Genomic DNA, 22,972 nt, shown 5'->3' on the forward strand with positions numbered 1-22,972 from the left:
AATTTGACGAGGAAGCGGACAGGAGCGAGCCTAACCTTTTCATATGAATTATTTTTGTCTGACTTTTTAGGAAAACCCCTATAATATTATCTCTTTGGATTGATTGACATGAACAACATTCATGAAGATATTGCTGAAAATTTTGATGATATACTTGCGTCTTTCCGTGCTCCAATCAGTTTCCAAGAGCAATTATGTGGCCATGCAACCAAGTATTTTTTTTCCGCAAGTTTCTATTCACTTTGCTTTTGTGCACATCCAAAAAAACAAAATCTAGTAGATGAGTATTAACATACAAACTTATAAATTACCCGACATTTAACCACATTACAATCTGACTTGTGTCACTTGAGGTTGTCCACTTTAGCAGGAACCAAGTAATGACACCAAAAGATCATCTAGATTGGCAGCATAACTTCCACGAGTTCCCTAGTAAGAGGGAAATGTGTGGTCAACATCTTGAGACCAAGATTGGAGCCCCCCGACGATATCTTTGGCCGAAGGAAAACCATTTTTGCTCAGGTAGTCAACAGCTCTCTGGGAATCATTGCCTCTTCTACAAACCACAAACAGGGAAGCACACTTACCAGAATCTTGTGCTGCTTGCTTCAGAGCTGAATCGATGGTTGAAAGCTTATCCTCCAAATTGGATAGTGGAATGTTCATCGACTTGGGAATAGCTGCAATTTTGAAGTGGTGTATTGGCCTTACATCCACCAGTACATGTGGCTCACCAGTATTAACAATTTCATTATATTCTTTACCGGTGATGCGAGAGCTTTCTGGAATCAGGTTCAGTTTCTCGGATGACTGCATCCAATTAAATTTACAGATAAAAAATCTTAGGCATTTTGGTTGCCACAAAGAGTACACAACTGAAAAAAAAATCAATGAAAAAAATGTAACATAGTAATCTAGGGAGCAACATTAAGTAATTGTAATTGGAGATGAACAAGCCAACCTATGTCAGATACAGAACTAACCCAACATAAGTTGAACAACAATGGTCAGCACTGATACTGTCAATTTGAAATCATATCATATGATAAAAGAACCGAGTATCCTGTAGTGTGAAAATACTGCATTATTTCCAACATAGATTTGGTCTCCAGTGGATATTTTTGGTTTGTTGTACAAGGATATAACTATTCTATCATCATTCTGAAACCTACTTGCTCATAAGCTATTCAACACAGATACTTGTTCATACAAAGCTACGGTGTATAGTTATATACAAAGCTACTAGGCACAGCTACTCTAGAAGAAGCAGCATAGGCAGATCGAGGTGTTCCGATGAATCAGTTTTAGTTTAGGTTTATGGAACAACTTGTCCGACAAAAGATTATGCATTTATAGAATTAGCCAATCTAGATATCAGAGTATCGTTTGATGATTTAACTTTAGTAAAGGAAAATGGACTAGTCTTGTTTGTACAATTCAAGTACTGCTCAAGTTTTATAAACCCAGTCCCAACTAGAGAACCTCTTTTTCTAAAGAAAGAAAGAGAAACTGAAGCGAAAAAGTCTATCCAGCAGAAATAATTGAGAAAAGTAGTCATGAGATTCTTTTTATTGGTCAATGTAACAGTAGCATACACTAGGACCATTATGCTGGAAAGGAAGTCATCCTTTTTCCTATATTTTTCATTCTTTCTCCTCTACTTATCTTCTTCTTTCTATCCAATTTCCTGCTGGAATCAATTTTGCAGATTATTAGCTTTACTTTACTAAGTCCAGCAACTTGTTTATTTGAGTTTATTATGAACTCCAAACACAGAGGCTTAGACTGTAAATAGTGATGTCAAGCTGGATGTGATCAAACTTGGATAACTTCTACAATTCAAATACAGAACCAAACAAAAGTGTATGAGCTGCTTCTAGCGCATCTGATTTCATCTTTTGTAGCATTCATCCAAGCTTGTTATATTTATAATTACCATTTTAGGAATGTTAATTATATATATATATATTCATATTGCATAAAATCGGATTTCATCTTTGGTTTCTCCAGCATTCATCTAAGTTTGTTATTCTTCTTATATTCATTTTAGGATGTTAAGTCTACATATATTCATATATATATATAGATCTAGAAAGACTTCATTATGCAAATCCAACTGCCTCTTATGGATTATATTTTTGCTATCAACCTTTTCAATGCCATGGGCAAATGCAACAATCTATTATCTTATATTGCTTAAATAGATATTCATAAAATATTTTTTGCTGAAACTAGAACCTAACCTAGGGGAGAAACCTAGCACCTCAGTAGGAACCTATGGAAACATCTGTTTCTTGCATCAAATGCCATATTGACACGCACAACCAGATCAACAATGGGTTTTGGAAAATCAACCATAAATGATAGCTGTTGAATTCATAATGAGTTGCAGAAGTCATTGTAGAACAGAAATTAGTGGCATATAAACTATTCAGGGTATAGCTAAGCTACAGGATAACATGTGTAGTAGCCAGAAGTAACTTTATTGACCACAAAATTGAGTTGTCTATGCCTTCAGAGAATTAGACCAAACAAGAATCAGATTTTACTATGAAAATCGTGCGAGGCAGCAAGCTTACCTTATCAGACATAGGAGATTGTGTGAAGTTCTCATAATCAAAACTTTGAAATTTTTCTCGAGTAAATGCAGCATTTTCACCACAAATAAGACAAGCTGGAGATCTTCCTCGAATCTTGACCTATAAAAATGTACAGAATCTTAGACTCAAGTAATTTTATGAAATTTATAGATGCCTAACAATAGATCAAGAGAACAGAACAATGTTTTGCACAAAAGGATTTAAACAATTACATAAAAAAGGCAAAGGTAATGCTTATAGATACGAACACAGTCCTTAGTGAAAGGATCAAGTTACATACAGTCCGAGTTCGAGAAGATAATGCATCAAAAAGAAGCATTCTTCCAGAGAGAGGTTCACCAACAGCACTAGCAACTTTAATAGCCTCCAGAGCTTGGAGACATCCGATCACCCCAGGAACTAATCAGACAATAATGACATGTTGTAATATATGCAATTTAACAAAATTACTGATGATATAATATACTTCAAATTTGATCAAGAAGTTCTCATTTTATTAGATAAGCTTCCACAATCTTCAAACAAGTAAAAATGAAACTAGACTATAGGCAACTCACCTACCCCGAGAACACCACTGTCAGAACACCTTTGACATGCTGCTGAAGGTGGTGGAGTTGGAAAAAGGCAACGATAACATGGACCTCCATTATAATTATACACAGTAAGCTGCATAACAAAGTTGTTACTTTTAGCTATTAATAATGAACAATTTTCAACTCAAAATTGGTTTATATATGGCAATAAAAGGAACCAAATTTTCGGACAAGTTTACCTGTCCCTCCAAGCCTAGTGCTGCCCCAGATACAAGAGGCTGCAGAGAAGAGAATTAATCCAGTCAGGAGAACAGATCTCAAGAGAAACTAACCTAATGAGTTCAATACCACCCTGCAGATATTCTAAGAGCCAAACTTATACATGCATAATCTTGTCGGTTGAATAGAGACCACAATCTTATTATGATTGTATACAAAATAGGTTCTTTGACACAATCTGAAACATTTCTTTTAGTGAGACAAATGCAATGCACAAGTTCTAGAAAGCTTAGAAATAAAATTCAACAAAAAATATACTACAACAACAACAACAAAGGCACAAGTCATAACTATTTAGGGTTAGCTACATGGATCTTTTGCCACCATTAAGATTTGTAAAGAGTCATATGTTTAGTCAAGTTCAGAGTACTTAAATATTTATTTATAATTTATATTAAAGTCTTTTTATGTCTTCCTCTACTTCTCCTCGTACCACTAACATTAATAATTTCATCTCTTCTAACTACCATATTCGAATATTTCCTAAGCACATGTTCATACCATCTTAAATGGTTTTCTCCCAATTTATCCTCTATCGAAGCGATACCTAATTGTTCACGAATAAAAATATTTATTTTTCTATCTTTCTTAGTAACTCTTGATATCCATCTCAACATTCTCATATCAACAATACAAACTTTTTGTATATGTTGTTTCTTAACTGTCCAACACTAAGATCCGTAAAACATTATTGGTCCCACAACTGTCTTATAAAATTTATCTTTTAATCTCAAAGGTATCCAATAATCACATAAGACTCCTGACACCTCTCATCATTTTAACCATCCTATTTTTACTCTATGAATAATATTTTCATCGATCTCTCCATCTTGTTGAATAATTGATCCAAGATACCTAAAACTTTTACTTAAAGAGACTTCTTGTCCATCCAACTTAACTATATTCTCTAATATATTCCTGGAATCACTAGAATTACATTTTATATATTCAGTTTTAGTCCTACTTAATTTGAAACCTAATATGATTTGATTAACGATAACCACATAAACCAATATATTCTACATCATGGAGCATATCGTGATTTGATTAACAATACATAAATATTAAATATTACTGCAATTTGTTATACAATTGGCAGATAGTTTAGGATCTTAATCTTTATAGTCTACTACTACTATAGTCAAAAGACTATCGGTTTTGGTTATTTTGATTTAATTTGATGAATAAGCAAATGCTTACCAAATTCCCATTGTTTTGCTTCGGTACATGGCCACAATACCCACATATTACAAAGAATACGATATGCTTTACAATTGCCTAGAAATTTGCCAATTCCTAATACATAATTAATTAAACAGGTATTTGAAATGAGCATGAATACAGAGCCATCCTAGACAAACTTGTTCATGGCCTAATATTCACCTACTTATTGTTTAAACCAAGGTTCTCAATTTCGGTCCGTATTGGTGGGTGCATACCGTCGGGGCGTACTAGCAATACACCCAACAAGAGTTGAAAAACCTCCAAAAATACCTAGAGGTAACGGTCCAAAAATACCGAGATGTACCGAATGGTACGCTTCGATAATAGTCAAAATTCGGGGCGTACCGACCGATACACCTCGGTAACAATCAAAATCCGGAGCATACCAGTCGATATGCCTTGGTAACGGTCGGATTTCGATCATTACCACTTGGTACAGACCCTGTATTGCCCGATACAGGGTCAAAACACTAGTACCGCCAGTAGAGGTGGTCCGCGTACCAAAATCCTCTCGGACAAGAAGTTAATCATATGCTTATGATTTTTTAGTTAATAGTATTTCACTAGACAACTAAATAAATTGTATTGTTATTTCTGGGTTAGTACATAAGCTACTGCACAAGCAATACATAAGCCACAAATGTGATGGGCATTATTACTTTCCTAGTCATTTGTCAATTTTTCTATAATTACTTAAACAGATATATAAACGAGTATGAATATGATGCCATCCTAGACAAATATGATTATGGCCTGCGCTCACCTACTTATTGTTTAAACTTAATCATACACATACAATTTACTAGTCAATGATATTTTACCAAAACAATTACAATTTACAACTATTTTGACATGAACACCATATGCAACCATGTACTCCATGAGCCAAATCGATTAGCCTCTAGATCCTGTATTGGCAAGAGCTTTGTGCACTAGACTGCCTTTTGAATACTGCATGTTGTACCTTGGTGAAGGATTGGTATCTCATATAATTAATATGGTGTTGATCCCTAGGTAAATTGGCATACCATTTGGCATGGCATAAGAAAATTCTCATGCAAAACAATTTATGGAAGGACCTACCTGGTATGGTCAGACTTTGTGCCCAAGGTATAAAAGTGGTGCAATTGGTTAGAACTTGGCATTGATGTTCACAGTGTTATCCCAATCTCAGGCATGACTACAATTCTATGATTATTAAGAATTGGTGAAAAGTGTTGCTATTTGAGAGCCAACATAGATACTGAGTGTTCAAACTTCAAATTTCTACTCACAAACTTTACAGCTATGAATTATGGATACATCAAAATTCAAATTACTCGTGCTATATATATATACATACATATATATATATATATATATACATACATATATATATATATATATACATACATATATATATATATATATACAGACATATATATATATATATACATACATATATATATATATATATACATACATATATATATATATATATATATATATATATATAGAGAGAGAGAGAGAGAGAGAGAGAGAGAGAGTATGCTTCCTAGATACAAGACATATACTTTTCTCAAGTATTAAAGTTTTGGACAATTAACATAAAAACTATATACTTTCAGGATACCAGTGTTACTCTAGATATCTCTTAAGAGGACCTTTTTCCATGAGTGTTGACGCTTTAATTGTAGAGTGGACAGATAAATATTAGAAATTTGTTTTATCATTTGTATCAAGGTTCACAATTTTGTGTAGCTGTAGCGTATGGATCTGAACCTAGTGTACCAGTCAAAACTAAGACCAGTATTATACCAGTCCATACCAGTTTACCAATTGGCAGTACACCAGAATGTATCGAGTTTTAGGAGAAAAATCCTGAAAAGAGATGAAAAAACAAAAGACAAAAAACTACCTAGTACAAGACTTATGTTACTAAGAAATACTCCTTCACAATGAATAGATTAAGATGCTAATCAATTACTTATTATCATTTATCATTATATCTAATTATATATTCTAATACTAAAATTTGACTGCCGAGCTTTGTTAAAAACAATCCCAATTGTGATACATGTGTCATTTTGTATTCTATTTTTTCAAAAGATATGATGTATCAACATATTTGCCCTGTCCCGTACTAGTATCCTGTATCTCTAATAGAATTTCATAGCTTTAAATAGTGATGAAATCCAAAAAAGACTTCTTGAACCAACACAGAAGCTTTGGTGGTTGCATATATACTTCAATTTCACATATGTCAATTACAAAGACCAAGCATTACCTTATCCAGCAAGACACAGCAATCACTAATCATGTAACGACTTGGGAGATTATCTGTTGCATCAACAACAATGTCATATCTTTAACAATATCAGTAGTCTTGGAAAACAAAATAGTTTAGCTGCATTAGCAAGAAACACTACAAATAAATGATGTCCTGAAAATCTACGGACTTCATTAAGGATACTTGCTGACTATATCCAAAGCATTCACTGCCTGCAAAGCTTCTCGATGTTCAACCAACTTGACAGAAGAATTAATTCTGGAACCAAACAATTACATCAGATAAAAGTCCTGTCATATAATTCAAGAAAGAAAACAACCAAATAAGCAATCTTTCTTATACTCATTCAAAGCAAAAAAGCATATCTACATACGCATGACAAGAAGAAGCTGCTGATTTCACTTTTGATTGCCCAACATATGCTTCTGTGTGGATAATCTGAATCAGTGTCAGGAAGAATGAGAAAATTTTCAGTCACTAAAGTAAGAAGCCAGCCATAAAGAGAACCAGTATAGAATAAATTGTGTTGGAACTTGGAAGTTTTATCATAAAGACCTCAGCAAGGTAAAACGACATTTTTTGGCTGTTAGAGATGAAGGTTGTGTTATATGGGTAAAATTTAAGTTTCATGTTTTCTTTAATTATGCAATTGGTAAAGTCTAAAACTTCTAGAGAGAAGAGATGTCAAACATGATGCAGGAATTCATATTACTAAGAAAATTATTACAATTGTTAATTTAGCACTGAAAGAAAATTAAATTTCCACTTTCTCATCATTTTATTACACATCAAAACTAAATACCATGTTAGAACTTAGAACATCCAACTAAATTCTTTGTTTAACAAAAACTATGCTTTTTTCCCTTTAAGATAAAGAATAAATGCAACAACATTATGAGATAGTTGATTCTAAGCCATCCTTGCTCAAACTATCTATATATCACATATGAATAAAATTTACAAGAAGCACAAGTTTGTCAACCTATCCATTAACTCTAAATTTTACACATCTTGCAAATGGTCAAAATCCAAATAGTATTTCCATAATCAATTATATAAGAGAGAGAAAGGAGATACTAGGAAGAACAGATAAAAGGAGAAAGAAAAAACCAATTTGCATACCTGTCGATGTAGGTTGTTTAGCTCAACAATGTCACTGTCCACAATGCCTAAGCAACCTACAAAAAGAATAACAGAGTCTAAGGATGAAACATAAGCCATAATAGTTAAATACGTGACTTACTTGAAAAGCCACATAGAAGTCCATACAAATTTAGAGGCAATATGTAGCCAATAAAAAAGAAGAATAATCATGGTATGCTAACTATTGTTTTATAAATACCTTATGCAGATCCAAAATTACATGCAATCAGAAGGAGATACATAAAGTTGTAAATTTAGGTGAAGCGAACTTCAAGCGTAGACAGTAAAAAATAATACCAACACCACATGCAGCAAGGTACATAGCTACAGGTGATCCTAAACCTCCAGCTCCAACCACCAATATCGAAGACTTTGAGAGTTTCAATTGCCCTGCATAATACCGATTGACAATGGTCACTACATCTTACTTGATGCCAAAGTATGCTACTAATTATAAAACTACCAAGAGCAACAACGATGACTAAATATAAAATAAAGAAAACCCATAAATTAAGGGGTAGAATTGGCCTCGAATTGTCCTTTCCTAGAACTAACTCAGATTTGGGACATATTAATATACACCGGAAAACATATAAACATAATAAGATGCCTAAACTAAAAATTTACTTGCATACGAGTCAACATAGAATGTATATGTTTAACAAAATTAAATACATAAAATGACATATCTGAGTTTGAACTTTGGCAAACTATATTAATGGCTTGTTATCATGTATAATATTATTGGAATCAGAATAAAAACATGACTTACAAACAAGAAAGGGAAGCACATCATGAGGTTCTTGCTATATGCAGTCCAGAAGCAAACAACTTTTTTGAATGTGACAATTGACTAATAAGAGTACCAGATGCAGCAGATAGAAACCAATAATATTATCTCTTACAAAATGAAACAGCAAAGCCTCTTAACTACCAACCAATACCAGTACCCCTAATAATTATCAGCATAAATTAGTACCATCCGGTTCAGTACACTTATTAGATACAACATCTGAATTGCACCAGCTCCACATCACAGAAGTACAAGCAACAAGGTACAAGATATATACACTCGCATCAAACAAGTACTCAAGATTCAAGAATGAGGTAAAGTTCAGCAGAAAACAATCAAGCATCTCTTTCACTAGTTCTTCCAAACAATAAAGAGCTGCAATATGCCTCCTGACAAAGAACTTTTCTGAAAATGTAGCCTTCTGCATTAAAACGTAATAAGAAGGTTGCAAATTTCCACTGTGGCTTTGTCCACTGCAGAGTCCAGTAAATTCCAAACAAAAATTGCATCTAATGTATGGAAAAGCCTCCCTAGCATAGATTTCTAACGAAGCTGCTAATTTTGAAAAACTTATAATGGCATTCTATCCAGATAATATTAAAGCCATAGACAACAGTTCTTCCTTATTAGAACTCGCAAGTCTTTTGACATTATAATTGACGTAAACCACCTTGCTACTCCTTGTAATTCGTGACTGGATCTGTTAAACTGACTGGACGACAACAGCTGACTGCGAACACTTATTGTGGTTGAACAACTAAAGAATAAATTCAGCATTTTTTTTTTCTCCTTATTAAGGAAGACAAAGACTAAATGTTGCATTACGTATTTCCTTACCAATAAATCCTGTGACAGAAACCAACATTGGTTTGACAATATAATATATTTCTCTTTATAATATCTTTGAGATAATAAATTAACTCTAAATGAGAAAGAAAAGACCTTACCATTACTGCTAGAGAACAGTGGGCACGTGCACGAATTATTTGACAATAATCCCGTACTTGGGGAAACTACTTAAGTGTGTACTTGAACTGCAAAATCCCTTAATACGCAATGCATTTGACATGGCATCAACTATATAACAGAAGGTTGCTACTGTTGGCAGATTCACATCAATAATATTTTCAAAGATTATCATCTGACAATAGAGAACTTTCCAATTTTCATATGATGCAAATAAACGAAAGCAATTGTGTTGAAGAAGCTGTTAAAAGGTATGAAGGAACTTCCACAAAACTAACATATCAATTAAAGCAAAGAATTGAGGAATATAATTCTAAGGCAACAAATGGAGAATGTGATCAAAAAGAGAGCTTGGCATGGAAGAAAGAATTAAACCAAATGACCGACGAACCTTCGACTCCGAAATCAGGAAGCAAGAGGTGGCGACTATATCTGTGGATCATCTCCGGGCTCAAGCCGCTAATGGTAGCGCCATTCATCTGAGAGCATGAAAGCGAGCTCAAACTGCAACTGCCGCTCTTGTCCTTCTCCGCGGCACCCCGAGGCTTGATTTGCGCCTCAAGGAGATGAATTCGGCTCTCGAGCTCCTCTTTCTCCGACCTCAGCCTCTCGATCTCGCGGAGGAGGTCCGCACCGGACGACCCGCTGCCGATTTCTTTCGAGTCCATCCCCAAGACTTGCTGGAGAGCGTTCCACGGGGGAGTAAGAAACGGCGGTCGTTCCAATTCAAGAAGGGTTACGACCTCGATTCGGTTCCCTCTAAAATATCCATATAAGGTTGGGCCTTATCGTTCCGGGCCGAAGCAGCCATGCAAATGTTTGACAGGAGACGTGGGTTCTCAGAAACCTGACGCGTGGATCTCGCCTGTGAGAATGCTTCCGTGGTCCTACATGATCGAGATGCCACATCACCCCTGAAAGATATTGATACTAATGTCTGATTCGTGACCGTGGATCAAGGTTGACCTGATTTTGACCGTGATTGACCCTTGCGTTCACTCATTCGACAAATACACTCATAATTCTCTTATTTGAAGCAAAATTAATTATGTCGAAAAATTAAATTATATATATTCTTTCATAAGCCATAAAAAGGCCATAACGGGGAAATGGGGAGCCCAAATATAAGCCCATACACAAACTGCATCCTCCCTCTGTTCCGTCTCACCCTCACTACTATATAATGAGAGGGAGGGGGGGAGGGGGGGAGCGAGGAAGACACGGATGGCCGCCGGCAGCGGGAAGCAGTGGTGGGCCGGCGCCGTGAAGCAGGTCACGAAGTCCAACTTCGCCGCCGCCCTACAGCAGCTCAGGACCGACGTGGACAGCGCCGACTTCGTCGCCATCTCCTGCCGCAAGACCGGCGACTCCGTCGCCTCCTCCCGCCGCCACCCGTGGCACCGCGTCCTCCCCATCGACACCCCCGAGGTCGCCTACCTCAAGGCCAGGCTTGCGGCCGAGTCGTACGAGATCCTCCAGTTTGCCGTCTGCCCCTTCCGCCTCCGAGGTTACAAAGTCCTCGCTTACCCGTATGTGCTCTCTTCCCATTCCAAATTTTGGATTCCGGAATAGTTATCGTTCCTTTCGGGTCTTATCTTCGTAATATAACATTTGTTTCACATCAGAATTTTTTGATGTTATGTTGTGCTTGATTATCGGATAGGGATGTGGGCGAAAGATGACTCATTTCTTTTAGTCCTTAGTTAGGAGAGCATTAGTTTCCTATCCCTTTCTTTTTCTTTTGTTTGTTTTAATGTTATGGGCTGGTATTAACTGTAATTGCTCAAAAGGAACAAGTTAATTGATCTTTCTTTTTTTTTTTTCTGCTTTGCGTGGCTTTCGATTCAATTTACATCAGCATTGGATAGCGTATGGTAGCCTTTGTAATGCTGTAGGAAATAATGAGCGAAGATGATCTAAATATTGATTATTTAAGAATATAAATATGTAGATCATGTCTTATCTAGTGGCTTAAGCTTCTTTATGCAATGTCATTGATCAAGAATTTAACATGATATTGAGGTGGAAAGTTCTATACTCAAAATTAGCTAGACCACACTTATAAAATTGATTCTTGATTCACGTTCACATGTTGGGTTGAGTCATTTGCCTTTCAAGATAATGTCTCATCTACTGGCTTAAGTTTATAGATGCAATGACATCGACTAAAAATTTAAGAAATACTTATAGATAATCCATTGTAGCCTCTTATTAATGAGTATTGTGCCCCTTTGGACTTGGAGCTAATTGGTAGGAAAAGCAATTATTTTATCGTCAAAACTTAGAATTGAATCTCATATTGAGAATTAATTAAATTATGTCTCTGTGCCTTGTATTGTAACCTCAGGGCTTCTTCTATTCTTGCTAGTGCAGTTTTCAGTATCGTAGCTTTGATGTTTAATAACATTGTGCTACCTGGTTACAGGTACAACTTTCACTTATTTCCTAGGGATGAAATAAATTTGGTTGCACCTTCCTATTCCTTCTCATGTCAAACTTCATTCCTGACGTCTATGGCTCAAGAAGGTTTTGATTTTAATGCCTGCATATATGATGGTAAGTTAGTGTGAATGATAGATTTAGCATAAGAAATGTCCTTAAATATGATTAGATTCAGCACACAATTCCTTTGGCAGGGATTTCATACTTATCCCGAGTACAAGAATCTATTGTCAAGGAAAGAAATCCCATCCCTCAAATACAACCAGTATCATCGTTTTCAAGCCTCTCAGTTGCTGATTCAATTTTTATGTCCAGAATTAAGTCAAGAGTTGTGCACTGGTGGAATGTTTGTAAAGAATCGAGTAACACAATTGATGGTTGGTTCAGCAGTGAAGCATGAGGTTTTTTGTTTTTTCTGCTAACTTGAGTGGCTTCTTACTGTGTTTATTGTCTTGGAATATCACATAGAGGATTTGATCAAGTCCCTGCGAAAGCTCATCTCAGGTACTGAACTATATGGTTCGAGGCCTTCCATGAGCATCAGTGTCTGCAGTGATCGTCAAGTTCAGTTGGCTCTGCAGGTGCGATCTTTTTTACTGAATTTAGGATTAGTTTAGGCGTATTTCCACTCAATTGTCTAATATTGCTGCCAAGAACAACTGGTTTAATTTCTTTGGATCTTTTAATGTAATAGCAGTTCGGGAAGTGCTTCCAGATCCAGACTATCTAGCTTAAAAGAAAAATTAGAACTAAGACCTGAAATTAGCTAATAGCAACTCATATGGAGTTGATAAAACATAGTGCTATGGTGATCAATGTGGATTAATGCTTGATCATCCTTTGCCTCTGTCTTCAAAGAGACAGGGAATTCATTTAAGTTGAGAGATCCATGTTTTTGGAGAACGGTGGTACTTCTAAACTTCCATTTATGTTTTCTTTTTTTGGTTGCAGACTGTCAGTCATATTCATGATAACATTGTACCTCTGGTTGTTCCAGACAAATCTGGAGGACCTAAGGCTGTACGTATAGTGCTGACTAGCTCAGAGGAGGATAAAAATCTTCTCATGGTTGTTTCTCAAATACATGATATATCATTTTTATTGCATCTGTTATGTCTGGATTTGTAGTTCACCACATTCTTACTTTCTGTTTTAGACCGAGATTCAAAATCTTGAAAATGAGCAGAACCTGAGAGTTCGGGGATTCCGGGAAGTGATTGATGTGATTTCCTCTTCCAATAAACCAGTCATTGGTTATAACTGTCTACATGGTGATTTTCAAATTACCCTACCCACCTTTTTCTTTTATCTAATCTGCTAATATTAATTGCATTGTTTGCAGATTTCACATTTATTCACTCAAAGTTCATTGCCCCTTTGCCCCCAACTCTCTTTGAATTTATGTGCTCCTTGAGGTTGGTATTCACTAACATAATTGATATCAACCATCTGTCTAAGGAAATTGGCCCTTTGAGAAAAGCAAAGAATCTACCTGCCACTCTTAGTTACTTGAAGAGGCAATTCTTTATGCCTATTGATATCGAACTCCCTCCAAAAGGTATTTGTCTTATTGGCAGGTGTCTTTTTCTCCTGTCACATAAAATAATTCTGTATATCTTTGTTATCCTACATAAGCAACAGAAATTTATGGATGACTTGTGTTTCTTAGTCAGATTGATTCCTTCACCAATTTCATGTTATAAGCTTGAATCACCATCTGTCACATTATTGTTGACATCAAACTACTTTTAGCACAATTGTATTTCTTTTCTATAATGCACAGTTTTTGTGAATGTAAAAACAATCAATTGGGCTGCCATAAGAGTTAGGATAGAAAAATCTACTTTTTTGTGGGAAGAATCTCCTCCCCCAGCACAAGCACAAGGTAGACTTTTTTTTCCATAATAATCTGCACAGATCCTTTATAGAATTTTGAAATCTCAATAGATTTGTGTTTTTGGGGGAAAAACACCTGTCTTGCTTGACATAAGCTCACTTCTCCTGCATAGTTCACTTTAGTCATATTACATTTTGTGATGATCTTATTTGTTTGATTTCTGAGCTCAGAATATGATTTTTTTTTCCTTTTTAACTCCAGCCGCTGAAGAAAAGAGCAACAAGGCCATTCATGGAAATAATGTTCTGCAAATAACTTATTTATTTGCAGCACTCAGTGCATTACTAAAACTGAATCCTGATGGTCAACTTCCTCAAGGACAGAACATCATGCCCATTGAAGATTATTCAAATATCTTTTATCCCATATGCACTAGCCTACAGGAACCTGATGATGAGCTTAATTATCTGATGGAACATGCCAAGAAATCGAGCACTGGTAACTTAGTGTTTTTGTGGGGATTTAGTCATTTGATTTCTTCTAAGGAGCTAAAACGTGAGCTACAACAAATTCATGAGGTGTTCACAGAAGATTTCGAGTTACAGTTGATGGATGAGACTTGTGCAGCTGTTGTCTTTTCCAGATCAGGTTTGGCTGAGGCTTTACTGATGGAAATGGGATCAGGAAAGTTTTGTTCTGATGCTTTGTCAACGAAGACATCAGGGCTGAGAGCAGCAGGGTATGACGCTTATCGAAAGGTTTGCATGTCCGGTCTTTGGGAGGCATACTTGGCTGATTCCTTGGAGAATATACTGTCCGGGTCAACCAATAGTCTGTCAGCATCTTCCGAGAAAGATTCATCTGAGGTTTACTGGAGAAGTGAGTCAACAATTGATCTAAGTGATCTCTAGGAAAATTATCTTATCGTCGGACTTGAGTTTGGTTTTGAGATATCCAAGCAAAGAACAAATCACCAATACAGAAAGGAATTATGAGATAGTAAAACCAACTTTGCAGAGAAACTTCATGGTTTCCCTTATCGGTGTTGAAGCCCATACCATTGTGGAATGCCTAGCTTCTGTACGTTGATTTACTTACAAAATTTTGACCAAGTGATGCTTTATAACACCAAAATGAAATTTTAGGTAATTTAGGCATTTGTAAATGTGCATTTCATTGTAGCATCATCTTCAAAGTTTTGTAGAAAATTCAGATTAATAGTTGATCATCCGATTACCAAAAGTCATACTGTTTCCTAGTAAGAATCATGTACTTGTTCAGCATAAAATGATGATTATTCATTTTGGGTTTGTTACTTAAAGAAGTATATGCCTCCTTTGTTACTTTTTTATCCAGATTCAACTGGAGAGTTTTGGTTTTGTCTTAATGATGGAATACATTCAAGCATAAAACTGCAGTTCTATCTCCAGTGCCTCTTGGTGAAGCATGGCAAGTTGTTAAGGTAATCCACTTCATGTTCTTAGATTTTTATAAACCCAGCGAGAAAGATACGAGTTATTACCCTGCACATTATAATGGGATGAATTCGCTTCTTTCCGCAATGTTTGTACTTAGATTAAATGGTCCCTTTGTATTAATTGAATGTTACTGATTCTCCATTGTAAGGATGCTCTTGCTTTTGTAAATTAATAATTGTGAAGGTCTTTCAACTTAGGATTATACATTGTCTTGTCAAGAGCAGGATAGTAGTGATGCAATTCTCAGTTGTGAGAATACCATTGCATCAAGCTCCAGTCAATGTGGGATATCAACACACAAACAATTTTATCTACAAACAAAGAGATCATTCTCACGATTGGAGTCCTGGTCATAATACATGATAATCTTGGCATAGGTGCCAATAAAATCATGTTTAGTCAGTGAATGCATGAAAGATGGATATGATCTTTGTGCCTCAAAGTTTGAACGAGTATTTTGTTAGTTTATATCTTGGATTAGATGGTGCTAAAATTTTCCAAGTTAATGCAGCGAAGGGATTGTATTGTAGGCTGTGCAGTCTTTACACCTGAAATCTATAACATGATATACTTCTGTTCTAGTGATCAATTCTTTTCTTTGCCTACTTGAATCTTATCAACCGAATCTTCCATTTATTAACTTTTTAACATAACCCTCCCCTGATTGCAAATCCTCGAAGAGAATCAAGAGTTAGAATTCGACTAGGCAGGCCAAATTATGAAAAGAAAAAATAGCATTGATTACATTAACTCATACTAATAGTATATACATGGATTACATTAACTCATACTAAGTTGGGACTAAAAACAAATTTGCAGAGAGAGAATGAACATCTGTACACACTAATAAAACTGGTGCTGTTCTTCCCATGAAAACAATAGCTCGAGAATCTTTTTTACTCTTGGCGTTTGTTGGCTGCTTGTTCCCTGCAACAAAACATTACATTATGGCGATGTTGTTGTCAGGATGGATATCCACTGGACTTAGATCCTGGCAATTGCCGTTGGGGCCTTCTCCTATCACGTATTGTAGAGTTTCATTGCTAGAAACTGTGCTAAGACAGGCCAATGATTTTGAACTGGTGGCCTCTTGCTCGTAGCAGCCAGCATTGGTCGCATTTGATGATCTCGTTCCAATGGAGGAAATGTTAGATGCCTCGGCATTGAGGAAGAGGCATACTACAGCACAGTCATCAATTCTGGAAGTTGGGTATTTAAGCCTCCAGGCGTTGACTGCTGACTGGACGAGACAACTAGCAGCAGAGGACCGAGCTGGAGCAGAGGCCACAATGTCTACCACTTCTTTGTTGGATAGCACATCCCAGACCTGTTAGATTTAGCTAGCAGAGTTAACAGTACCGTAAACAGAATCAAACATCTAACGCTAAAGGGAAAATTGTTGGCTAACATTGTGATCAAGTTTGAGGTAACTAGCGAGATATAGGCAGCATAAAGACCAAAATAGAATTTTTTTCTCATCTCACCCCGTCCGAAGCCAAGATGATGAACTCGTCTCTATCTGTGAGTCGCCTACACGAAATCTCAGGTACAGAAATCAAACCAAAATCCTTTAGACAAAAATCTCCAAAAGCTCGTGTCATAGCCAAGCCCGGAGAGTCACCATTAGGCAGCCAAACACGTAACACATCAGGCTCAGTCCTAAGAGCAAAAACTCTGCCACTACACTGCCTTATTCTTTCTGCTTCACCTGTTGTGATTCAAGTTCATCATTAAATGTCTAAGGAATAAATGAATAATCTATAGTCCACAAGAAAATCGATAAAGCACTCTTCAGGAAGCTTGCGTGCTTAAAAAGTAATTTTAAAACCTCAACGTATGTCATTAAAATGAAGTTTTAATTACTCCAATATTAAGTTAAAGCAATAAACAAAAGCTGCGTGATGGTTTTTAAAGAAGATGAGATTGAAAATATTGAAAAACAGATTTAGAAAGAACCATGGGGAAGAAAACACAACCAAGTAAGAGATCTTAGACCCAACATTCCACATTGTGGGAACTGGGAAGTACTGTCATACTTTGACATTTTGTATGATTTGCACAAACTACTGATTTCTAGAGAGTCCTCAAGCCATTTTGCTAGCTTTTCTGGTACCCCAAGGAAATGTCTGAAAAAACAGATTATATTCTTCGGATTACCAAATAAACTGTGAAATGAAAACTGACTTGAGCAACCACAAACAATGTATCAGTTGAGATATCTTAGTGTTCAGCTAAAAAGAGATCCCATTTGTCAGGAAAAGATCTGGTTTAGCAGAATTAAAAGATGACATTGGTTCTGTTTCGGTTTTGCTTTGCTTCATTTGACCTCAGTGATCTCAGCTTATAATGAGGCCAGGAGCTTCATTGAAGTCCTTATACTAACTTCAAATGTCAAATATGAAGTGAACATAATAACATGAGAAATGTCGTAGATCAAAAGTTTATCATGAACCCATGCATCCTTTTACTTCTCAATATATGCAAACAAAAAGAGTTGCAAAAGGATATGTGAATACATAATGCCTTACACTATAATTTTTTTAAGTCTATAAATTCAAAGGATAAACTCGCAATTGTAGACCTCTTTGAGATGTTGCACGAATCTTTTTGAGTTGTGAAAATTAGAATCGACAGAATCATGGAAGTATATGATGACGTTTCAGCTTGGAGCTAGTAAATCTGTACCCTCTAAGAGAATTAGAAAATACAGAGAAACTTCCTCATCTGTCTGTCTTAGTTATCTTAAGCTTAAATTTCACATCCGATCTGTACCCACAGAACTGCTTTTGATCAAATCTCTAGTTGACATAGTCAAGGATAAGCATGGTGAATTTTCATAAGAATCCCCTTGAAGATATCACTTTCTCATTAATAGATCTTCCATGCTCTTCATATAGCCTGATCCCTATCATGAATCTATGTTTATCTTCCATGCTCCCCGATGGTTCCAACTCTAACTAATAACCGTTAATCACCGAGGCTCTTCATACAGTCTCATGCATTACAATTACTTGCCACAAATTATTCACCCACTCGTACAGTTTGGAAACAATTAAGAGGAAAGAGTTGGATGTTATTTGGAAGATTCTTGCATCGATGATGAATGGGTTGACAGAGGGACTAATATGTTGAAAACCAGAATGCTTTTAAAATGTATTACATAAAATTCTCTCTTACCAGGTCATTATCTAATATAGTAGTAAGCTAGGAGACTAGGATAAGTTCTTCAGACATTTATAAAATGTGATGATGATTTCTTTCCAATCAATCTACCTTAATAATAGCAGGACAAAAATTCTTACAAGGAGATAAGAAAGTCCAGAATCCACAGTTCTAACAGAAATCCTCAATGAAGACCCAGAAGTCCTGAAACAAGAAGAAAAACTGCTGTGTGGTAGGCCATCTGTAGGACTATTTAGCAGTACCACCACATAGGACAGTCAGACATAGAAGTAATAGATGTTTGAAATCTTATCCACATAGCTAAGATGCTAACTGCCTAAATAAAAAGCACCTGCTTATTTGCAAAGAGAGAGTGAATCTCATACACGATTGCAATTGACATATTTAACACGACACTAAAAAATGGACGCCTATGTTTATATCTAATCAAAAGCTTGAAGAAGAAGGAATGAAAGTAATTACTTGGAAGATTTGGTTTTAGGTCCACAGTCAACTGCACCGCGGTCAATGAATTGTTTTTATCTCTAGTACCAAGAACAGCTCTCGAGTCTCCAACATGTCCGATAACAAGTTCTTGACCCTGCAGAAGTAGAACATTCAGACAATAGCAGGCCATTAGTCTCAGACTTGTCCGCATGGTTCCATGTAAAATCCAGCATTAGTCTTAAACCTTTAAGTGTTTGCTTCAAACTTCAAAGAATATATGAACACTATAAGATGTTAATGAGTAATGTTTAACCTGCTTGATCAAAGTTACTGCTGTCGACCCACTGGAAAAGCAATCAAAACCAGGTTTCTGTTTCAGCTCTTTATCCATGTTTCTAAAAGCCTTCAGCAATGAATCTTTTAGCATCTTGAGGTTCTGAGAGTGCTCATCTTTTTCTTCAAACTTGGTGGAATCTCTAATCTCCTCTTTGGGAGATGCAGTTGAATGTTCTGAAGCAGAGTTTCCTGGACTACTTGCGCTGAATTCTCTAGATTCCCCACATTTCCAATCGTCGGTTAGCTTTAGAGGGAGAACATCTCTGACTCTCTTTGCAACCATATGGCCAAGTGGACCATGGCCATCAAAAACTCCACAAAAAACAGTATCATTTCTAGAACCAAAATTCTGAACATGGAAGATAAAAAATTTCTCAGAATTGTTAGACATGCCAATGGATAGTAGACCCTAGAAAGAAGACAATGCAGAAAGACCAGATATGGGAAGTGATAAGGTAATTTTCATGTTTAATATGCACTAATAAGTTCCCAGAAATATGGTGTGGTAGACATAAATATGAATTGACCATTGCTCAAATATTTTGGTAGGTTCTTGATATTCCAAAAAGTACATTAGATATTAAAGACTTGATTATGTGAACACTTGTGCCAATAATTGGAGCATGAATATTAAGCAAGCATAATAGGAGGTTACATTAAGAAAAATGGAGATCTTAGATAGGAGCTCTTCTATTCAAATGCAAAGCTTTCGTCGAAGTCGTTTCTAAAAAACTCAAGATTAGAAGAATTTTAGACTACTGACTTTGAGAATGATAAATTTAGACCATTAATAAGACTAATCAGAAGGTTCATAGCAGTATGACATGTAGAATCAATGCAAATATGAAAGAGAAAGTAAAATGAGTAATTATAACAATCAGGGTGTCAGTTGTATGCTTAAAATAATCGATGCAATACATCATGAAAGCATCGACGCAAAGCAAAATATGTTGTCTATTAACATCAAACAGAAGAGCATCCTCATGAAAGTAGAAACTCCAAGTTTGCTAATTAGAAAAATCAACAAGATAATCTATTACCAATCTAAGAGTATCAGCAAAAGACTCAAATGTTCCAGAAGAACGTTAAGAATGAAAGTAATGTGAAACTAAGAACCAAATAAAAGATCCACAGATCAATTGATAAGAAGTATGAAGTAAGATTTGCTGCAATGCAGCATAATAGTATGTAAGCAGAAGTAAAAGGTTATTCCTAACATCGAAGATAAATCTGCAGCTAACAACTTAAAGCCAAAAAAACCATTTGAGCAGAAGTAAAAGGTGGTGTCATGTTGAGCGAAAGGACCAACAAGATGCCAACCTACTATCAATCTTGAAATACTTTGTTCTGCAGGCTAAAGTAAGATGGTGTCATGTGAGCAGAAGTAAAAGGTCATCCCTAACATCGACACAAATACTCCATCCCGACAAAGCATTCGAATGAAACGAGCAACAAGACGCCAATCTACCATCAACCATGAAATATCTTGTTCTACAGGCTAAATTAAGATGGTGAGAGAAGCATCAAATATCACCTCCCAAACGATCATGGCGTCCTGATTGATGCCCTTCTTCCCCTGCTGGGTGAAGAGCGAAGCGCAGTCGGTGGCCCCGTTCAAGAACAACCTCCCGGAGATCCTATGGAGCTGCTCCTCACTCCCGGAGGATCTCCGCAGCCTCCTCGACCCGGGCCATTTCGGCGACGTTGGCGATGAGACGGACGACGGGGTACTGCACCCGCCAGTCGATAGGCACGAACCCATGCGCAGGGTCTTCACGAAAGCTCAGCACGCACTCCAGGCCGCCTGCACAGCGGAACCCGATCGATGTCTTCTTCGCTATCTCCTCCGCAATTCCACGAACGGATGGTAAGCACGCAGCCGAGTCCAGTCCAACTTATGTAGAAACGCGACGGATGAAGGCCGCCAGAATTCAAATGGTCGTCGACGCAAAAGATCAGATTCATTTCCCTTCCTCGCTCATAGAAATCATCGACGACATGCACGAGCAGATCCAGATGTCCCGCGAACAGCTCAGCAAAAGCAAGGGGGGGAGGACAGGGAAGGTTTTCATGTCCGGATTAGGATGCCGCGAACAAAAGGGGAAACTAAATCTTCCGGGGAGTCCAACCCGGGTGGCAAGAGATCGCAACAACATCAACAAGAACACGAGAAACAAACGGATCAAGCTTGGCGACTTGGTATCGTCGTCTTAATAAGGTTCGCCGTTCGATCGAGTACACCACGTTCCACCATATATAGGTATCGTTCGTTCGATGCGCATGCTGAGGCTTCCCGTGGGATTCTACCTACGGACATCGATCGCATCGTGGGTTTGGATGAGATTCGAGTGAATCTTATACTCGAATCGTAATCTAGTATGGATCTTATTTATAGATTCCGGTGAATCCATGTTACTAAAAGTCAGTGTATGGCTTGTGGTTTCGTGGCTGCGCTAGAAAACCGAAGCAAAGCATGAATGTGAAGTGCATTCAAACCATGTCCAAATCAGGTCCTAAGTTTCGATATAGTAAATTATTGTAGTTATTTAGTCCCACGTTAATTGAAAAGTACGAGAATAAAGATTCCGTCAGGTCTTTTTTATTTTAAAGATGCACTGATAAGATTATTTAGTTTCACATTATTTAAAATCATATAAATATTAGATGATTTTAAAATAAAATATAATTTTTATATTATATTAAAAATATTTTTTTGGATAATGAATAAAAAATAAAGAATATCTCAATCTAATATGTGGACGATCCATTTCTTAGGTTTTTTTCGATCCAATCTTACAACACTTAGATTCAAACATTTTGAAGAATAGAAATGGAAAAAAAAAAAAACCTCTGTTTTATGTTAGGAAGAGAAGACGTAAAAAAAGAGGAGATAAAAGTGGAAGCATAGATATGTATGTATTGTTAGATCAATGTGTGATAATAAATACCATAATATAACAATGAACAAATTTTCAGCACATAATTGCTTAGCAAATGGGAGATTTTACAAGATATATATTTCTTTTAATGGGTCAAACACAAAAGAGAAATCTAGATTCAAGTAGATGTACATTAAATGATCTTCCAATTAATTGAACTTGTAGATATCTATACTACTAACATCAATCATGATTGATCTGAATTGAATGCTTCTGGAAACATGCCATGATAGCATGCTTAGATGTAATAAATGACTAAATGTCATTTGATGATCCTGTAGCCACTTATCTTCTCATCCATACAACTCTTGTTGAAACTGATGAATGACCACTTGTAGTTGCTTATCATGTAAGCTAATAGCCATATGTTTTGCCCAAAAGTTCAGTACAAAACACATTCAAGTAGATGTAAAATTAAATGAGTTTCCAATTCACTGAACTTACAGATATCTTTACTAGTAACAGCAATCCTGCTTGATTTGAATGAATCATTAGCAATGAATCATCAAATTATGATCATATGC

The 22,972-nt window shown here is 36.3% G+C and overlaps 3 protein-coding genes across 4 annotated transcripts; 1 reads left to right on the forward strand and 2 right to left on the reverse strand.

Annotated features, from left to right (window-relative positions):
- Nucleotides 1-192: 192 nt before the first annotated feature.
- LOC135650173 (adenylyltransferase and sulfurtransferase MOCS3-2-like) lies at nucleotides 193-10,537 on the reverse strand. Of its 2 annotated transcripts, XM_065169367.1 has the most exons (12): nucleotides 10,199-10,537; nucleotides 8,346-8,438; nucleotides 8,028-8,083; nucleotides 7,279-7,343; nucleotides 7,089-7,163; nucleotides 6,903-6,981; nucleotides 3,373-3,411; nucleotides 3,158-3,266; nucleotides 2,881-2,999; nucleotides 2,580-2,699; nucleotides 765-810; nucleotides 193-680 (listed from the first exon to the last, which is right to left on the reverse strand). In XM_065169367.1, the coding sequence occupies exons 1-12, from the start codon at nucleotides 10,473-10,475 to the stop codon at nucleotides 430-432; spliced, it is 1,329 nt and encodes a 442-aa protein (XP_065025439.1). In that variant the 5' UTR covers nucleotides 10,476-10,537; the 3' UTR covers nucleotides 193-429. The 2 variants fall into 2 exon arrangements, with proteins under 2 accessions (XP_065025439.1, XP_065025438.1); XM_065169366.1 differs by having other exon boundaries at nucleotides 193-810.
- Nucleotides 10,538-10,974: 437 nt separating this feature from the next.
- Nucleotides 10,975-15,401, forward strand: LOC103996717 (poly(A)-specific ribonuclease PARN-like). The gene is made up of 8 exons (XM_009417687.3): nucleotides 10,975-11,336; nucleotides 12,233-12,363; nucleotides 12,444-12,626; nucleotides 12,718-12,830; nucleotides 13,201-13,317; nucleotides 13,406-13,520; nucleotides 13,592-13,807; nucleotides 14,348-15,401. The coding sequence occupies exons 1-8, from the start codon at nucleotides 11,032-11,034 to the stop codon at nucleotides 14,995-14,997; spliced, it is 1,830 nt and encodes a 609-aa protein (XP_009415962.2). The 5' UTR covers nucleotides 10,975-11,031; the 3' UTR covers nucleotides 14,998-15,401.
- Nucleotides 15,402-16,359: 958 nt separating this feature from the next.
- LOC135649429 (probable protein phosphatase 2C 33) lies at nucleotides 16,360-21,880 on the reverse strand. Its single transcript, XM_065167755.1, has 5 exons — nucleotides 21,044-21,880; nucleotides 19,487-19,858; nucleotides 19,210-19,327; nucleotides 17,049-17,272; nucleotides 16,360-16,891 (listed from the first exon to the last, which is right to left on the reverse strand). The coding sequence occupies exons 1-5, from the start codon at nucleotides 21,269-21,271 to the stop codon at nucleotides 16,505-16,507; spliced, it is 1,329 nt and encodes a 442-aa protein (XP_065023827.1). The 5' UTR covers nucleotides 21,272-21,880; the 3' UTR covers nucleotides 16,360-16,504.
- Between the last annotated feature and the right edge of the window lie 1,092 nt (nucleotides 21,881-22,972).

Source organism: Musa acuminata, chromosome BXJ3-9 (genome assembly GCF_036884655.1).
Source record: "Musa acuminata AAA Group cultivar baxijiao chromosome BXJ3-9, Cavendish_Baxijiao_AAA, whole genome shotgun sequence".
NCBI lineage: Eukaryota > Viridiplantae > Streptophyta > Magnoliopsida > Zingiberales > Musaceae > Musa > Musa acuminata.